Raw genomic sequence first — 18,699 nt, forward strand, 5'->3', positions numbered from 1 at the left:
TTGTGGCAGAACCATCTTCATATTTTGGGTCATCTGTTTCCTGATTTGCAAGTCTAAGAGAAAAAGATTTTCTTTCTTGCCTGATAGTACCTATTGCAGGGCTAAAATTTTCTGCTTGATTCTTTAACCATGTATTTATCAAAAATGTAATGCCCTTGAAGCTGGTAATGTAAAGACAGCTGTTGCAGAAATAAAATTTCATGTTTAAAGAAAAGGAAGGAGCCCAGCAAACCAGTATGTCGTTCTCCTTTTCTCAGTATGCTCCCTATTTGTACTGGCGGGGGGGACGACACATGATATTTTCCCAATTGTAGGTCCCAGCTATTTGTTGGATTTGAGGTCTCTATAAGCAGACACAAAATGCGATGGCCTCAAAATTAACGGAAGCCCATGGATGTCGTATTTTCACTTCGTATCGGTTAGAATTAGAGGTTCTGTCCTTACAGTTTTCCTAGGTTTCCTGAATTTGAAAGAAGCCAATTTAGCTTATAACCCACCTTTGTGCTGTCCATGTTGTGTCCAGAGTATGTTAAAACATTCTGATTGGTGTGAAAGCTATACAGTGAACAATATTAGCTCGTATTGTAAATATTGATTAGTGGAAGATTGTATTTTGGGTCTTCACCCACAAACACATCCTACTGTGCTTCTCTGAAGCTTATGCAAATATCCAGAATCAAAACCTGGTACTGAATTTGGAAACCTACCCCATTATGTGTTTATATCCTTCCACTGACTGTTTTGGAGTCTTAGATCCAATTAGGAAAAACCCTAGGGTGCTGTGGCTTGTTATTTTGGTTTTGTTTTTACCAAAAGAGCTGCAAGCATCAACTTTTTTGTATCCTCTTACATGAAAAACATGGAGAGTATTTATATTAAGAAGACGGATATTACTATTAGAGATTCAACAATGTGAATGAGAGTAATCTGCATAAATAGCATTTTTCTCAATAGCTCATTAGAACATTGTTATCAAGGCCAAAATGAGTACTGACGAGTAAGAGAAGGAACATGAGACAGGCAGGAGCCGCTTAGAGCCTTCTCTAAAAAGACCAGGTTCTCAATAGGACCTTAAATAGCCTTTTATAACCTGAAGAAGTGGTACCAGTGCTGTCTATGTCATTTATGTTTTGCTGCATCGCATCCTCTTTAAATGTAATGAAATTATGAAGTTGCTTGGATGGAGGGAGTCTTTTGATTGGTGTTTAGGCATTATACAGGAATAGGTTAACGTCTGTGAACCTCCCAGTTGGAAGTTTCTAACACTAACTTGCAGTTTCCATCAGAGATCAAAGTAATTTACTAACATAAATTATTTATACATCAGACTGAAAGAAATTCATAATAACAATAAGGCACCTCCATGAGATAATCACCATGCCAGAAGCACTCATCTGTACCTCATAGCCCTGCAGGGGTTTGTAATTATCTCCTGCAAACCACACCTCTAGTGATTGCTTTTTTCTGCTTCATTGCAGTGCTGCGAATCACAGTATTTTTTGCCTGACAAATATTTTAAGGAATTAGAGAAAAAAATACAAACCAACTTAGGAACAGAAAACTTGTGGCAGTCATGCAAAGAGAAAATGGTAAAGTACAAGAAATACTGAGAAATGCAGTTATACAGATTTTGATAACAACAAAAAAGTACTAAATGTCATTCTGTTGGAATTTAAAGAGGTACCTATGCTTTTTCTTTAAGTTATTCACTGGAATGAGTCCATCATCTGCTGCCATTTCCTATGTCTTGCTGGTGATCTACAGAAAACTGTTTACAAGATGCTGGCTTCTCCTCCATGCTTCCTGCAGCTAAAATTACATTAAAAGAGGCTAAAAATGCATTAAATGCTCTCATAAAATTACTCTTCTGTGTAGACAATTGCAGTATTTGCACAGAAGCGTAACATGATTACAGATGGAAAAAGACTGGTGAGAGGTGATGGTTTCCGTGGCAATAACTGTGTTTGTAAAGTACCTCCTCCAGCCTCTGGTGAAGCACTCAGCTCAGGAACAACTATCCTAACACAATTTTATGCTTACTAAACACGCTCCAGTCTCAACACAAATACACACACACAAAAAAAATAGCTGGATAAGAGCAATCCAAGGAACTGTATTTCGGAAGTTTGGTATTAATTTAAAAATAACTACCAAAATAAATGGTATTCGGTAAATGAGATACGTTTCTGAGGAATACAAGTTCCCATGCTGCTATAACCAAACTTCTGCCTCCTGAATCCAGGTGTGATGGCAGAGCCCTTATGTGTTGGATAATATATGAGTACAAAGGTCTCTGAGATGGGGGATGAAGAAGAGCTTTCAGATATACGCTGTTTCAGTCTTATTCGAAGCACCATAAATCAACCAGGCTAATTTAAACCAAGTCTACCATGTAATAGAGCAGCTACAGCAAAGGACACAAGGAGACTGGGTTATCTGTGACTGTGATAACACAAATCAATAGGCAATTGATTTCTTCCATTCTAAACAAGCTACAAGTGATAGATCAACTTCACCGTGGGCCCAGCAAACACAGCCAGTTCCAAAACTGAATGTCAAGGGAACAGGAGCGTGCTTTGCTATCACCAGGTCATTGCAGGGTCAGTTAGAGCTAAGCATGAGCTATGCAGATTGAACAGCTAAAATCTATATTTCCATGGTCAGAATCTATGCTGGGATTTTTAACAGCCTATACGGACAGAGAGGAGTAGTAAGTATCCATAAAAATGCAGTCCATGCCATGAAAGACATCTTGGGTTATTTAGATATGAGTTAAAAATGTAAATTTTGTGATACCAGGGTCTCTTTTTTCAAACCAGATCATAACATCATTATAGCTTTGCTGGGGCAGTTCAAGGTCTCTAAACTACCCTTTCTCAATTATATCCTTTCTAGCCTGAAGAATCTTAATCTACTTAGCTGTTCCTGATATGGAAGCTGTGTCATATCTTCAATCATTTCTGCTGCTCTTCTTGAAACCTTTCCAAATTCTACCATTTCTTTTCTTTTTTCTTTTCTTTTCTTTTCTTTTCTTTTCTTTTCTTTTCTTTTTTTTTGGGGGGGGGGAGAGGGGAATACAATAACCACACCAGTGTTCAAGATAGAGGTGCACATGCATTTATACAGGTTTTTTTATACATGAATTTATACATTTAACATCATAAGCTGTTCTGTTCCTTCCTGCTGTGCCTTTCCTAATTTTTTTTTTTAACTTTGTGTTAGTTCTATATGTTTTCTGACTACTGGTGATCTATTACAACACTAAGGTCTTGTTCCCAGCTTGTAATGATTATTTCAGAGTCTGTCACCTTATAGGTATTATAGTATTACTGAAGTTTCCAAGTTCTTGAAAATTAAAAGGAACAATAACTATATGATGCCAGGTAGTTCTTAATATATAAGGCTCCAGTCCTTCATTTAGAACAACATAACTAGATTCTTGCATCCCTGAGAAAGTCTTCTAAAATGGACCCATGCACCTTTTGATACAGGAGGAAAATGTAAACCTTGAAGTGTGTCTGAGTATTTGGTGCACATCCTTCAGGTGGATATACTGCAGATTGTTATCTAAACCTGGATAAAAAGTGATTGTGTGTAATAGCTGTTGAGAAAGAATGTAAGGAAATTACAATATATGGAATATATGCTATTCAGTAGGGATTTAATTTTCAAAAATGCTAACACACACAGAGGTATTTAGATACTTCACTTGCACAGATTACAGTAAAGAAAACACACTTTAAGACAACATATGCACTTAATCTTCAGTGAAAAGTACTTCTAAAAACAGGTCTTAAGTTTCTGTATAGCTAGACATCTATATCTAAGTGCCATTGATGCCAAAAATCTGGCTTAATGGTTAAAGTTCAGCTTCTCTTAAATGACTTAGAAGCTTAAGCTCCTGGTTTGAAAAGAACATTTTGGTGGATTTTACAAAGTAAAATCCTTAGAACATGGGCTGTCTTTTCTCTATGAAATACCAGCTGCCTCTATGGACTTGTGAAGAGTTGCTAGCAGTGGTGTTCCCAGTGCTTTCTGGATGAGGTTGTGATCTGTCTCTTTCCCCTTGGCTTTTCAAACTTGGTAAATAGCCATGTCTTTTTTGTATTTGGGGGGGGGGGGGGAGTGCATAATTCCTGCAAAAATTACCTAGTGTCTTAGCAAAGAGCTTGGATATACCCCCAAAACTTTTCAACAACCAACCTTGTAATACATTCAAAAAAAACCACTGGAGCCATATCTTGACAGAAATGTACTTTATGGTCTACTGCCAGAATAAATTGTGGAAATAGATATGTGCCATAAGGACTGCTGTCATTGAAAGAGAAACAGTGCTGTCAGAAATGCCTTATTGGGCCGTTTAGTGTAACCTGATTCATCTTCTCTGAAAAGCACCGTAGTTAACCCCCTAGAGATACCACTGCGCCTCAGAGAACAGAGAAAAGCAGCTCTGATCGTCCTAATGATTTTTTTCTAAGCGGTGCTCTGCTCTTTTCTCTCATGTCTGCAAGTTCAAATAGATTACTCCGTACTTTTAAAACAAAGTTCTTATAATTCTGAACATAATTAAGCCTTTCCCTCTATGCCAGACCTGTTGAGAAAATACGAAGCAATGAATTATGAAAGGTTGTGTTTGGCAGGATCCCAGGGGATAGGTGTGAGGCTGAAGGCAAAACCAAATCCTTCCAGCTATTTGTGATGGGAGGAGGGATGCACTGTGAGCTTTCCCAGGCTCTCTGCCCTCCTGTTTTGCCTGTCTGATGGGAGACAGAGCCTTTTTGTACTGATCGCTTGGTGCTCGTTGGTTATTACACTTTTCTGCTTTTGTGACAGAGTGTGATGAGAAAGACCCATGTTATTGTTTCACGGAAAACAGTCTAGTGGTTGTATATGCATATGTGTTAATTGACTTCCACTGAAACACAATCTGGAAAAAAAAGTCATGCCTCTGTTGGTTGGTGTTAAAGGTCAAATAGCATCTGTGGGAGCCAGATTGTCTGAGATGAAATGCTGAGCGGTGTGGCTTACATGGTAGCCAGCACATACCTTGTCATTTGGCTCCGTACAGAGTAATTCTTGTGACCTCCAGTTGCTACAACAGACTTGAGGTTATCAAGGATTTAAACTGGGCAACTTGTGGCACATACCTTATGTTGTTAATTTGAACATTTTATTTTACAATAGGAATTTGAAATGTAATCCTGTTGATTGTCTTTGTGACTTTTAAAACTATATTTAAAAGGTGCAAAAATGATTAAAAAAAAAAAACACACTATGTCTTGTTTGCTTTCCAGCAAGAAAAACTGGGTGATATCTGCTTCTCCCTCCGTTATGTGCCTACTGCTGGCAAGCTGACTGTCGTCATTCTAGAGGCAAAGAACCTGAAGAAGATGGATGTTGGTGGACTATCGGGTAAGTGCATAAATATCTGCTTGTAGATTGTGCAGGCTTGTAGGCCTGAAAAACAACTTGCTTTCCCTTGGTGATCTCTTTGTTGAGAAGGTAAGGGCTCTTGTTCACACTGAAAAATGTTTTGTGTTTTCTGAAACTCAGTGAATGACTGAGTATATCAGAACTCGTTCTAGCTTAAAAATGAATTTCATTATGCATTGCATTCCACTCCAGGACGAGGTCTGAAGAGTTAAACAGTCAGATGACATTGCAAGCTCTCTGTACTTTCCTTCTTCCCTGTTGCCTGGAGATAAATATGGACTATTCAGGCAGGAGAAAAAAAATCTGACTACAATTCGTATTGTCTGCTTAATCTCACAAAATGTGATCATTTCCCTGCAATGTTACTGATAATACATAATAGAGGGACTTACAACAGGTCACCGTGCTGACTACTGGTTGAGGTGCTGGGATAACTGTCTCTACATCTGAAGGGCTCAGGTATGACTGGCCAATGCACAAAGCTGGGAGGGAGAGAGCCGCGTCTCTCGCTCTGTATACACCTCTGCACCGGCAGTCAAAATGACAGTCTTGCACTTGGGGTAGTTGAGGAGGTTGGTACCTCCAGGATGCACAATGCCTACAAATAGTCCTCACGGTCTTCTGTCGTAGGGAGGCTCTGAGTGAGAGCACGTATGTCATCTCTGAGGGCGGGTGCAGTCAGCCCATGTGGAAGCGGGGCTGTGTCTCTGTGGTGGCCCTGTGTCACGGGAACTGGTGGAGCTCCACGTTCTCTGCTGCGTCTGGCGTTCTTGGAAGCCAGTTACTGTCTGAACTGCCAATTAGCTGAGGCCAAATTAAATAACAAGATGCTTTATAAGGAGAGGTCTTTCCAGGAGAAATTTGTTTTAGATACCTTCTGTTCAAAAGGGATAGTTTCAGCAGACTAGTGAGAATGAGGATGTTTCCAGCACAGCTCCAGAACTGAAAACTTTTATTGCTGTCAGTAACACACAGAGTCATTTCCATTTGACAAATGACAGACAAAATGATATAGTGTTTGGCTTTCGTTTCCTATAATCTTAGCACAAGGTAAGAGTTAAACTCAAAATATACATAGAAATGGGAACCTCATCAAAGTAAGCCTGGAGGTTTTGTTTACTATTTTTGATGAACAATAGCAGGAGGAAGGGTCACAAAGGGAGGGGGAACAAGTCTCTTACTAGTTACCAGGTATCTTTATTTTATTTTACTTGCTTCTGAAGTCTTTCACTGTATAGCAAGTGACACCATGATGTAAAAGTCATCAAAACATTGTAGTTGTTTTCTGAATCAAGTCTAGCTTTTTCAACACTCATTTTAAAATGTGGACACCGGTTTAGGACACACCACTAATAGTTTCCCTAACACTCTGTACTGAACCAATTGCAAATTAATGTTCTTATGCACATTTCCTTGCAAATTGTATCCTAATGAAAGATTAGACTCTCATAATGAAGAAGCAAGATTTTTGTGACTAAAGTACAGGCCTAAGAACCAGAGCATCTATATTCTTTCCCAGGATTTGCAACAAACGTGATAAATAATGGCTACTCAACTTGTAAGAAAAGAAAGGGGCAAGGGAAGCACTAATGAACTGAGGACCTTCTACAAACTTCAGGAGGAAAATATAATGCATTGTGCTGCAAATAACTAGGAGAAAATGGTCGTTTGCTCTCTTGTGTGTGCTAAAGTGCCAGAACAGTGTAAAAGGACATTTAAATATATTTCTAGGGGATGAGAGGTTTTGTTCTCCTTTTTTAGGCCATTTCAACCTAAAAACATCATGTTCTCTCAGAGACAAACAAACCCAGTGGGATACTGTGGTTGTAGTAGGAATTCAAAAGTCACTGACAGTGATAAATGGCAGTTAGTATAGTATTCCAGAGGCAGGAATTATAGACGAAATAATGTTGGTTTAAAGTGCACCAAGTATCTTTCATTAGGGAATTTCTCTTTTGAATAAATTATGCAGAAATAACTTTTGAAATCAAGCTGAGATTTTGTTGTCATTATTCACACTAAATAATACCTACTCTCAAAGTAAGGCACTGTTTAGTGACAATGAAGGTGGCAGGATTTTATCTCAATTAGTGAACACTTTTCCCACTAGTTTTGTTATTTTTCTCTAGAAACTAAAATTGCTTTCCATTTTGCAAAACTGAAAGTGGAGGTGGGAAAATGTTAACAATCAAATCTGTTCTGAATGTTACCTGTATACTCAACAGCACTTACTGTCACCAAGGGAAGGCCATTACTAAGAGGTGAAAATTATGTAGGTGTCACAGAATAAAAAAAAATGCTAAAAGTCTGTCAAAAATAGGCAAAAAGTGTCTGGGTTTTGAATTTAAAATATGTTTTTGTTATTCTCCCCTCTTTTGGAGACGATGCTGGAAAAGCCGAAGGTAGGCATGTGGAAAGAGCAGGGCTTTTTCTTCCACCCAGCCTTCATGCCGCACAGGGGAGGTTAGCCGTGCTGCAGAAAGGAGGGCGCCTGGGTGCCTGCTTCCCTGCACATTTTAGTATTACTGCTTCTGTTAAGTATCTGCTATACCTTTGCTCCTCGGTGAAAACTTGAACAGTTGTATTGTCTTTTGCCCCAGTGAAAACCACCAGTCAGTCATTGTTCAGTAGCCTTCTGCACTTCCAGTTAGTAATGTATTAAAAAGTGGAATGCATCCATAATTGTGGTCAAGAACATGTTTAATTTTAGACATATGTATTTATGTTGTCCTGAAGTAGAGCCTACTTAACAAGATACCTGTCAAAAGCAACAGACTAGTCAAAATGGACTGAAAGTACTACCTCCCCTAACGTTTCTACAGTGAATCTACTGGTGAAATGCTGACCCAGCTAGTCAGTATGTGTATCTCATTTAATGGTTACTACAGTTGCAAACAAAGCCTGCATCTCCAGCAATCTGAACTTTTCCATAAATTTTATTAGCAGTCAAAAGCCAAGTGCAAATTACTTTGGAAATAGACAATAAAAGACAACAGACTAATCATCAAATTCATTAGACTCCTTGTAACAAAACCAGATCACCCATCTGAGCAATAAACTCCCAGGTCTTAAACTTAATTGCAACATCAGGCTGTGACTAAAGCAAACCTTGGCTCAGACACTGAAACTGTTCAGCTTGAGCTCATCAAGTCACCACAACAAGTGAAAATTATTACTTCTGGTGAGCAAGGGCCTCTGGCAAACAATTATGCATGTTTTAAAATGGCATTTTAATTATTTAAATTATATTCGAATGCATTTTTAATGAATCTGACATCTGGCAGGTGATATGTAGGAATGTTGGCTATAAAGAGATTATTTTTATTTGTCTGAGTTTGGTAAACCCCTGTTACATAACATTATAGGTATTCTTCATCCAAAATATCTAAGTGACTTAAAAGCTTATGTCTTACTGAAAATAAAGAGAACTTAGACTCCTAAGTAATTGTGGGTTCTTTTTTTTAATTGCATTTAGACGATTTGCAAAACTGAAAGAGTTCAAAACCAGCTTGCAGTTTAATCTCTACAAACAGCCCATAAAGACAAAGTCCAACTAATTTCTCCAGAAGGACACAACACTGCTCAGCAATGCCATTAAGTTCACAAGGGTTGTCTATGCCTTGTGATACTTTATTCAGGTTTACAATCCCTTCTGTTCCAGAAAGACAGCAAGAATTATCTGCATCTCCCCTATGAGATATTCATTTAAATCAGAGTGGCGGTGATTTCAGTTACTGATTTAATTGAGCAAGTATGAAACTTTTATTTAAATTCATCTTAATCTTATTTTGTAATTGTCACTTTTACTTATTTTCTAAAGAAAAACCGGTCATTTAATCCTTAGCACATCTGACTTGCAACTAAATGCAGTCTGTGCAATAAATTTGCTTCTCCTTTTCATTACGTAGGAAGATTCCCAATATTAATACACATTTATGCAGACAGTTCTGTAGCTTTTCATGCATTTAGTCATGTCTTGCATTTGGATTCATTTTTATTCCAGAAAGGAAATAGAAGCTTTCTCTCTTTCTAACTTCCAGCAGCTTTGCCTGTTTTGACTGAGCCAATCATTGAAATAAATTACCCAAATACATTGAAAAACTTCTGCCATTGAACTTTCAGAAGCGACTGGGGCTGGCACCTGAGCAGACTGTTGTTATGGGTGTTTAGCTCCCCAGGCCCTTTGGCTTAAAGCACTGTCTTAAGAACTCCAGTGGCAGTATGTATTGCTGGCAAAATACTGTTTTGTTTTATATCTGAAATGTTTCGCTTTTTAGTAGCTGATAACAAGTGTAAGCCTTGAAATAGCTTATCATCCTTTCAGGATCAATTTCAAAATGATTTATTCCTTCTAAAAAACTTTGAAAACTAATGTGTTTTTATTTTATGTGTATTATTTTAATATGCTTAGCCCTTAGTCAGTCTAATTAGCAGGAATGTATCCTAGTAGCAAGCTTTTTTTCTTCCCTTATCTCCTTAGCAATGTTGCCTCTCACCATTTCCCCTGGTCAGACCCCAAGTTTCGACGGGGAGGAGAGGGCCCAGCAGGCACGTGTTCAAGGATTGCCTTGGGAACTGTTGCCAAGTAGCATAGATTATAACAGACCCTAAACCGCACCTATTTATGCCAGATTAATGCTAAGGAAGAACTGCAAAAAGAGTTGTGATAGGATCCGTGTGATCTTCCTTCTGCAGAAGGCTGCAGATGCTGCCATGGAAGAGAACGTGGCCCACAGTCCCATCCATTATGTGTGAAAGCTAATTTCAATATTTATGAGTTATAAATAGAAAATACACAGCGCTTCTTTGTATCTGCCAAGCAAATACTATAAGCCAGAACCACCTCTGGGGACCAAATAATACTACAGCAGAAATAAAGCTAGTTTTCTGCAATTACATATTTATTTTAAATATTGCATTAAAATTCAAAGGGCTTTGTTGTATGTCTTATAAAAGAATGTCATTGAAAAATAAAAAATAGTTTAGAAAACAGATCTTTGAAGAGAGAGTGAATGCTCATGAATTATGCAGGTCAGAGCATTCACTTTAATAACTTCATTAAAACAGAAGAAACCTTAAAAGCTAGCTAACACGAACGTAATATTATGGGAAGAGAAATACACTATTAGTGCCATGGCCTTGATATAAGCCATATTGTAAGCATAATTCAGTGAATGTTAAGGGGAAAGAAAACAGCCTTATTAAAAGACAAAATTAAAAATAAAAAACAAACACCACTGCAACAGCTGCATTTACAACTAGCTTAATCCTAAAGAATCCAGCAGAGATCAGTACCAACAAATATTTTAAGATCTCTAGTTAAAGTGAGGATTTCTACAATATCTCTACTATAATTCACTCACTGGCAGAATTTCCAACAGTCGGTGGCTGAAACAGCAATGCACCTCTCCAGTGCTTCCAAAATAGTCTCACAGCATCACAGCAAATTCATTTTGTGTTCCTACAGTGGTGATGGAATCAGTCCTCACACCTCTGTCATATTAAAATCTCTCTCTGCTGCCCAGATGAACGTTCCTGTTGGTGATATCTTCCCCCATACTGGGCAGTGACAAGGGGTTTCTTGTCTGAAATGGTCCTCTTTCAAGGGGTAAATAAGGTCTTTCAGAGTTGTTTCTTCTAATCCCAGCTTGCATCTTTGACTTCAGATTACCTTCTTCCTCAAGTTGAGAGTTGAAGAAGGTAATTCCAAAATTAAAAGTTAAAAGGGATTTAGCATGACAAGGTATTCATCATAGAAGCAATGTTAAAAGGTGATACATAAACTCTCCTATTTCAGGGCATTTTGGGGGTTCTTATGAGGAGCTGTCAGGTAATTATCCATTGGGGAGTGAGTACAGATTTTGCACAGAATCATATGCTACTGCACACAATAATATATTGTATTAAATGAACCATCAAATGTGACAATTCCGACAAAGAAGCAAAGTCAAATTGTTCTGCTCTTTTTTTCCTGCTATGCCTAAAATGAGGAAAAAGAGATTGTACTAACTAATTACCAATGAAGTCTGTACAAGCATTGCTCTCAGAAACCTTAGTAACCTTAGGACAAACACTGTGCCAAAAAAAATGCTTGGACTCATTCAGAATCATAGAGTAGCTGCTTGATTTGAGAAAGGGAAGAAATCTAGTTGTATGTTTATGTCTCCTAAGTCATCCACGCTGACCAAAGGTACAGCAGATCAGCAACTAGCTGTGTGGACTCTGTCAGCCAATAATCATAATTTTTTAGCATTGCCACTGATTTCCCCCCAGCCCTTCTCCAAAACAGAGAGCAGGAGGACTTCTTATTCTTTTATTTGAATAACCACATCTACATAATGCATTTTGTTTGTGTGTGTGTGTGTGTGTGTGTGTGTGCACGCTTATTTCTACTTAAATTATAGTGGTTTTATTTGGTTATGCAGCTCCCAAAGCAAGTGTGAAGACATGTGTGTTAATAACTTGTATGAAAATGAGGTGGTTAATACTTTAAGTTTTCAAGCTCTACAAGAATTTCATAAAAATATGAGTGGCTGTAAAATAGATGTCGAAATACTGTAGATAGATTCGGGAGTCCTTAGGGAAATTAGTCAGAGTTGTTCTCTTACAAGTAAGTTTAATTTATTTTTACTCTCTGAAAATTGCAGCCTATTTCTTACATTTTTTTAATGGGTTAGAAGAAAAAATTAAAATAAGAACTCAAAAAGAAAATTACTTTTTTCATCTCTATAAATACCGTTTAGATCAGTGCTTAAAAGTAGCTTGAAAAGTATGATTGAGAGTATTTCTTTTTTAGGACTACGTAAAGTCATACAGGTTCTTAAGACAGCACAAGCATTTTATTAGCACTGTTGTGCAGTTGAAGTTTGGAGTTTGTAGGACTTTCTGAAGGAAGAGAAGCAATCTTAAAATCTGGTTTGTACATTACTTCAAATCCCACGTGCATTTTTCTTTGTTTAATCCCTCATGGGCAGGAAAGGCAATTAGATTCTACTAGTTCTTATGTGGTTACATCTTGTAGGCCTTGTGGCTCTGTTTCCAAAGCGTAACTGCTTTGTGTGTGCATCTCAACAGAAAGAAACATTTCACAAATTAGACACCTGATCCTGAATTGTCCCTGAAGTGAGCAAAGAAGGGAACTACATGCCTCATCTGGTACACTGGGCTGAAAATACAGCTAGGAAGATAAAGTGATGTTTCTAGCAAATGTATACTTTATTTTAATGAGAAATATAGGAAGAAAGGTGTTTCTAGTTTGTCAGTATCATTACTTTACTTATACACTTTACGGGTGATAGTTCAAATCTGTTCACAAATTTGACAAGTAAAGCTCTTCCCTGGCAGCTACAAGATGTTTATCATTTGACAAAAATGAAAAAGACCTTTTCCCATTACCAATTCCAAAATTCATTTTCCAAAACTTTCTAACTGAAGGTAAAATGTCCAGTCCTGCCCTTTCTTCTATCAACCCAATCGAGGAAAAGTTCCCATTACCCTTCCGTAAGTAACAGGAAGCAATCTGGTCGCTAACTGAGACTCAGGTGCCAAGATTCAGATATCCTTATCGTGCCTCTTGTGTATCTCAGAAGAATAATATGAATCTCAGTGGTATTCTCTTTCCTAATATTTTACTCCTCAGTTTCATTCCATGATCCTATAAATGTGGTAGAAAACCCAGCACTTGGGCCATGCTTCTGTCTGTCAACACAGGCCGTACTGTCTTAGAGCCACCTAATTCTAGTTGAGTGAGCTGCAGTGTTTTGATTAACTGCAAACTGACCGCTGACAAGGTGGAAGAGTAAAGTGTAGAAATGCCACTCTTCCCCTGTAAAGAAGTTTGGTGGTGGTGGTGGTGGTGGAGGTGAGAATTTGTCTGGCTTTAATTCCTAGCTACTGGTTCTTGCACTTTTCTCTGCTAGCTGTAGAAGTCAACGCAGCAGGTATCATGTCATCGTGAGGAACTTCTGTATCATGATTATGTAGTCTTAGATCTTCTTTTTCAATTGAACAATTGAGCTCCTTAAGCATATTATTGTCAACTGTATGTGTCTCATTTCTGTGACACTTTCAGGTGTATTGAAGGGCAAGACAAGACCAAGTATGAGTGAGGTTATCTGCGCAAGCCAGACCTTTATTTACATACTTAGTTTTGTTTGGACAGCTAAGGTGGTTTTGCTAAGCCAAGCTAAAAGAGTAATGTGATCTGCTTTCCTCCCCTAAGATTATGATTGTTTTTAAACTAAAAAATGTGTTTTTTCTTCAGTATACCAGTCTTCTTGGTAAGATGGTGCCAGAAGTGTTTCCTTCAACTGATACATCTATCAATAATACAATGCGATAGCAAAACTGGCATTATGAAGCAAAAATCTCCTTCTGACATTTTATGGTTGTTAGTCCAGTGATTTTATTCCATAGGAGAAGATTAAGATTGTCTTCCTTTTTTGTTTATTATGCTGTCTTTTTTCTGTCTTGTTGATAAATATGCTATTGCTGGTTCCCTGCACGAATTTCTTTCGTTTCTGCTGAGCTGCCTCAAATTTACAAATAGCAGCATTTTTCACTTGTCTTAAATCAAAATATTTATGTGCAGGGTTTTCTTGTGGCATCCAATCACATTAGATATTAATGTAATAATTATTATAGAGTAAAATATATAACTCTCATTAAGGAAAGACAGAAATAAAGCACAGATCACGTAGCATCTGTCCAGTTTATATGCCAACAGACGTAAATTTCCTTATATGACTGCAAAATTCAAGTATTATCTGACACAATTGACCAATGCTTGATGAATAATATTTAGAATTTTTCTTGCAAAACATGGGTAAAAGGAAATCTACCGTATAGAATCCCACCCACTGCAAAACTCAGTGGTTTTTTTATATTTTGGGGGAAAGTAGAAAGGACTTGTTAGCTCTGTATTGTGAGTTCTGTCACAATATACTCTCCCTTAGGTTTGTTGAAAACCAAATATAGCTGCAGATGTACATTATAAAACTGTGCATGATTTAACAGTAGGCAGAACCAAATTTTAATTCCTGAACAGCTGGCTCTGGGGCCATTATTTTTATAATATTGTCGTGAGGGATATGTTCATGCAGTAAGTTCCAGGAAGCTGAGTTTGGGTACTCGGCTGTATCGCTTGTTTTCCATCAGTAAACCATCACATGGTTGTCAACATTTGAAGGATGCTAAAAGTGGTGATTATGAAAGCATGCAACATGATGGGTTTTTTAAGTTCAGAAGCCATGGCTATGTGGGATGTGAAGAAATGCTTATGTAACTATGTGACAGCATCAGCAAGTCTTGCACAACAAATTGTTTCAGCTGGTTGGCAGCTAAGTTAATTCAGGCTGCTTCCTTATGGTTAAAAAATATAGAGGGGAATATTTAATTAAAAATAAGCTGTATGGTACTGTACAAATAACATATTTGGGGTCTGGATCTGGAATGCTGTGGGAACAAAGCTTTGTTTCTGGGAGAGGTTTCTTGCTGTTGTCATTCAAAGTTGCTTTCATTGGAGCTACAGCAAGCTTAAAGGGAAGTGGATCAAACTCTTTCCTGGATGGTGAAAGTCAAGTACTGGCTCAGCCGTTCCTGGAGACTTTCCATAGTGCCCCATTGCTGAGGGAACATGTACTTCGGGAAGTTACTATCTGGCTTCTGGTTGGGAAAACAAGAGCAGCGTTTCCATCTGCTCCTCAGCCGTTGTCTTCTGGTAGTCTCTGTGGAGAGTGAGTGAGTGATTTCCTAAACTGAGTGAGTTCTTTGACCTCGATTAGTCAAGAAATTGACTCAGACATGAGAAAGACATTATTTCTGGCCAATTTGGGCATGGATTGAGTCTTTTTGACCAGGGTTTGGATTCTTCTCATAAAAAAACAGAGAACTGTAAGAGGATCCAGGCCAAGGGATGGATAGACAATCATCCATGTTTTATAAGTGAAATTTATTCAGATTATTCTTCCAAGTACACGAGCACACATTTTTCTTTCTGTAGGTAATATGTCTATGATTTTTATAAAATACCAACTGCTGTAACATCTAAGTATTAGATCCTCAACTTCAGATTCTGTGAAGATGCAGGGTATATGCTGTTGATACCATAACTTTTCATCTTGAGGTAGATTTTGCACTAGGGAAATATTCCCTTGCATTAAGAGTTGGCAAAAAGCCAAGGCCAACAGTAGTCCTCAGGTAATTTAAAGTGCAGTTCTCTGAGCAGTGGAAAAGGCACAATTTGCTTTGAATTTCTGAGTGTGACTGCATATTATGATATCTAATAAAATGCATGCTTCAATTGAAACCTTTTTCCACCCATAATATCTCTTTCCCACATGTATTTTCTGGTGCATGATAAGAGGTGAGACCATGTTGCAACTTTCATCTCATATAGTGATACTTAGTAGGCTCTCATATTCCACCTGGCCATCTACTTTCACAAAGCTTGTAGGAATTTAATATCCTTGAGAGTCCTGTGATCCTGTCAAGTTTGATTGACACTGGCCAATATACTAAAAAAGTATGGAAAGGGGGTGGTCAGTCACCAGGCTGGTACTTACACACAAAGAAGACAGGATGATCTGCTAGACTGTTTCCTTGGGAACATAAACAGAAATATATATATATATACTTTATTTTATTGCAAACCCAGTGACAAACATTCTGTGGTGATTCATATTTAAATATATTTTCATTTTCTTGCATGGAGACTTTTTTTCTTCCTGGTTTCTGCCTAAAACAAATGAATACTTTTTAAAAATCTGTATGTTTGCTCAAAATCATTCCATTACCTCCTCTCTAGTTTTAATTGCTCTCTGACCTGATTTTAGAAAACTGATTTTGGCTTCTTTGACTGTTGGCTTCATATTTGGGCACAGAGCACAGTCCCTAAGCATTCCATTGCTGCGTATTTGCATACAGGTTTGCTTTCTGCAAAGCATTTGCTAGATAAGCACTTTGGCTTTTCTTGTTTACATTGTTTGCTATATTTTCTTTTTGTTTACAATTTTAGCCTATTTGAATCCTGTTAGGAAATGGAAAGGAAGAATAGCATCATCCACAGTGCTACTACTTGACCTATCCAACTCACACATCTTGCTTTTAGAAAAACCCGGTCATTTTTCACCAGCGCTTTGAGGTACATTCAAATCTGCTTTGGCATCTGTCCAGCCCTGCATAATATCAAGCAGGGGACATCCTGTCTGAGAGAACAGACTGTTAGTTCAATTATATTCCTGAAATTGAGTTAAATTTCCATGAAATCTGCTTCAAATGTGAAGAACCCTAGGGGAATGTTTTTTTGTTTGTTTGACTTATATTATAGCAATCAGGCATACTAAATGAGATGCGTTGTATAAGTGCGTGTTCTGTATGCTGTTTGTGGCTGTTTATCTCATGCGTTTGATAACAGGGTGAAGTGAGTAAATTGATAGTGCTGCCATCTATAGACAAAAGAAAGCTATTGTACTCCTTGCATAATGAGAAAAGTGGGGGAGTTTGGGCTTTTTGTCTTGCATTTTTTAATAATGTTATATTGCAGCCAAAGGGAAAATAGAAGTGCTCTAGGCTTCTTCTCAGTATGGCTAATGACAACTCCCCGTTCATGAAGATCAAGTTTTATGGCACTGGCCTGCCTTTCTGAAGGATGACACAGTAATTAAACCATCCTTCAGTATCTTTGGATCAGATTTGGGGGCAGGCACTGTCTCAAGACTATTCTTAGTGTATTTGCCTAGTCAGTACCATGTCTGGTATATTGAAAAGAAAGGTAGTCTTATTGTATCACACATAATTTCAGTCCGTTTTTCGGTAAAAGGACAGATGGTGCAGTTTTTCTGGCAGAGATCCAAACATCCATATGGTATAATACTGTTCTGTATTAATTCCAATGTTGTTTCAATGAAAGATATTGTTATGGTCATACACAAAACTTTCACATTCAGTTTTATATTTCTACCTATGTTTTCCTCTGTTAGTTTTTATTTATTCTCAGAAGTTTAAAAGCCATCTTTCTCCATCTGCCTGCTTTATCCTTCCGTGTACAGTGAATGTTTGTTTTCCTCCTTGCCTCTCAAATTACATACATATCTTTAGAAATGAAAAGTGTCTGTAACATACAGAGTTAGCTTCTACTATTCCACAACATGCCAGTGAGACATATTCACAAATTGTCCCATTGATTTCCGTCGGGTGAAGTTTCTACTTTATCATGTAAAGGGTGATAGAACTCAGATTTTGATTTTGTAATGTTGTTTTGTTTAAACATAGATATATGGCCACAGATTTAGTAAAGGTTTTGGCCTGTTGCTGGAGCACCTTGTGTTGACTTGATGTTTGCTCTGTCTTTGCTTAGATGAATGCCACTTTTTGCCTTCAGGAAACGAGAAGGAATGTTGTCTATCATCTGTTTTTTATTTCTTCTCGGAAATTTCCCTATGAATTTTTACATGGGGAGAATAAAATCAGCCTGAATAGCAATTATTCCTAAACAGTCTGCAAGCCATATTAAAAAGAAAAAGCACTGTGATTAGAGATTGTCTCACAAGCTAATCAGAGTGAAAGAAATAGGGCATATAAGAAACAATAAATCACTTGATGACTTAATCAGGTTATCATGATACTTAATCAGGTTATCATGATAAATAATGATACTCAGAGAGATGTTAAAAGCCTAAATAATTCCAGTGAAAAGTATTTGAAAGAAATTACATTCAAATTGTCAGGATGGCAAAAATTTTGGTTTGGCAAAAGACACCAAGAGATGCCAGCTATGCATCACCAAAGACTTGGGCAAGCTAAAAGACGGTCACATTATGGTTTTGACAATGGTCATAAAACACTGTAGCACAGCACAGGCTTTTCAATAGCCACACTAAATCCGCATAAAGCTTGCCTTTTCCTCTCTAAAGTTCTCGTAAGCCGAAGCATTTACGTTGGCTCAAAAGCATATTTTCAAACTTAACATCAACACATTTGACAGCACAGCGTATGTTGACATCAGACGTCCAATTCTACTCTCTGCTACGGGCAAGAAGCTCAATATACAACATGCTAATAAATTAAAAGAAATGTAGGGAATGACAAACTTTATTTAAAAACTTCTGCCTAACACTTTTATTTCAAAGAAGGACAGTCAATAAAAGTGAACTTCTGTGGGTGGATTTCTTTCTTTTCCAGAGATGAATAGGCCACTGATACATCTTTATTTGTTGTTTAGCATACACAAAAAAAGTGGCATGCAATTATAGTACAGGGCAGGTGATT

The 18,699-nt window shown here is 37.6% G+C and overlaps 1 protein-coding gene across 1 annotated transcript in view; it reads left to right on the top strand.

Moving 5' to 3' along the window:
- The window catches only part of SYT1 (synaptotagmin 1), a 228,858-nt gene that overhangs the window by 169,988 nt on the left and 40,171 nt on the right, over positions 1-18,699 (top strand). The window contains exon 7 of the mRNA XM_026060182.1: positions 5,295-5,412. Within this exon, the coding sequence (XP_025915967.1) occupies positions 5,295-5,412 (118 nt within the window). The remainder of the gene's footprint in view (positions 1-5,294; positions 5,413-18,699) is intronic.

The sequence above is a fragment of the Apteryx rowi genome, unplaced genomic scaffold (genome assembly GCF_003343035.1).
Source record: "Apteryx rowi isolate R43461 unplaced genomic scaffold, aptRow1 scaffold_166, whole genome shotgun sequence".
NCBI lineage: Eukaryota > Metazoa > Chordata > Aves > Apterygiformes > Apterygidae > Apteryx > Apteryx rowi.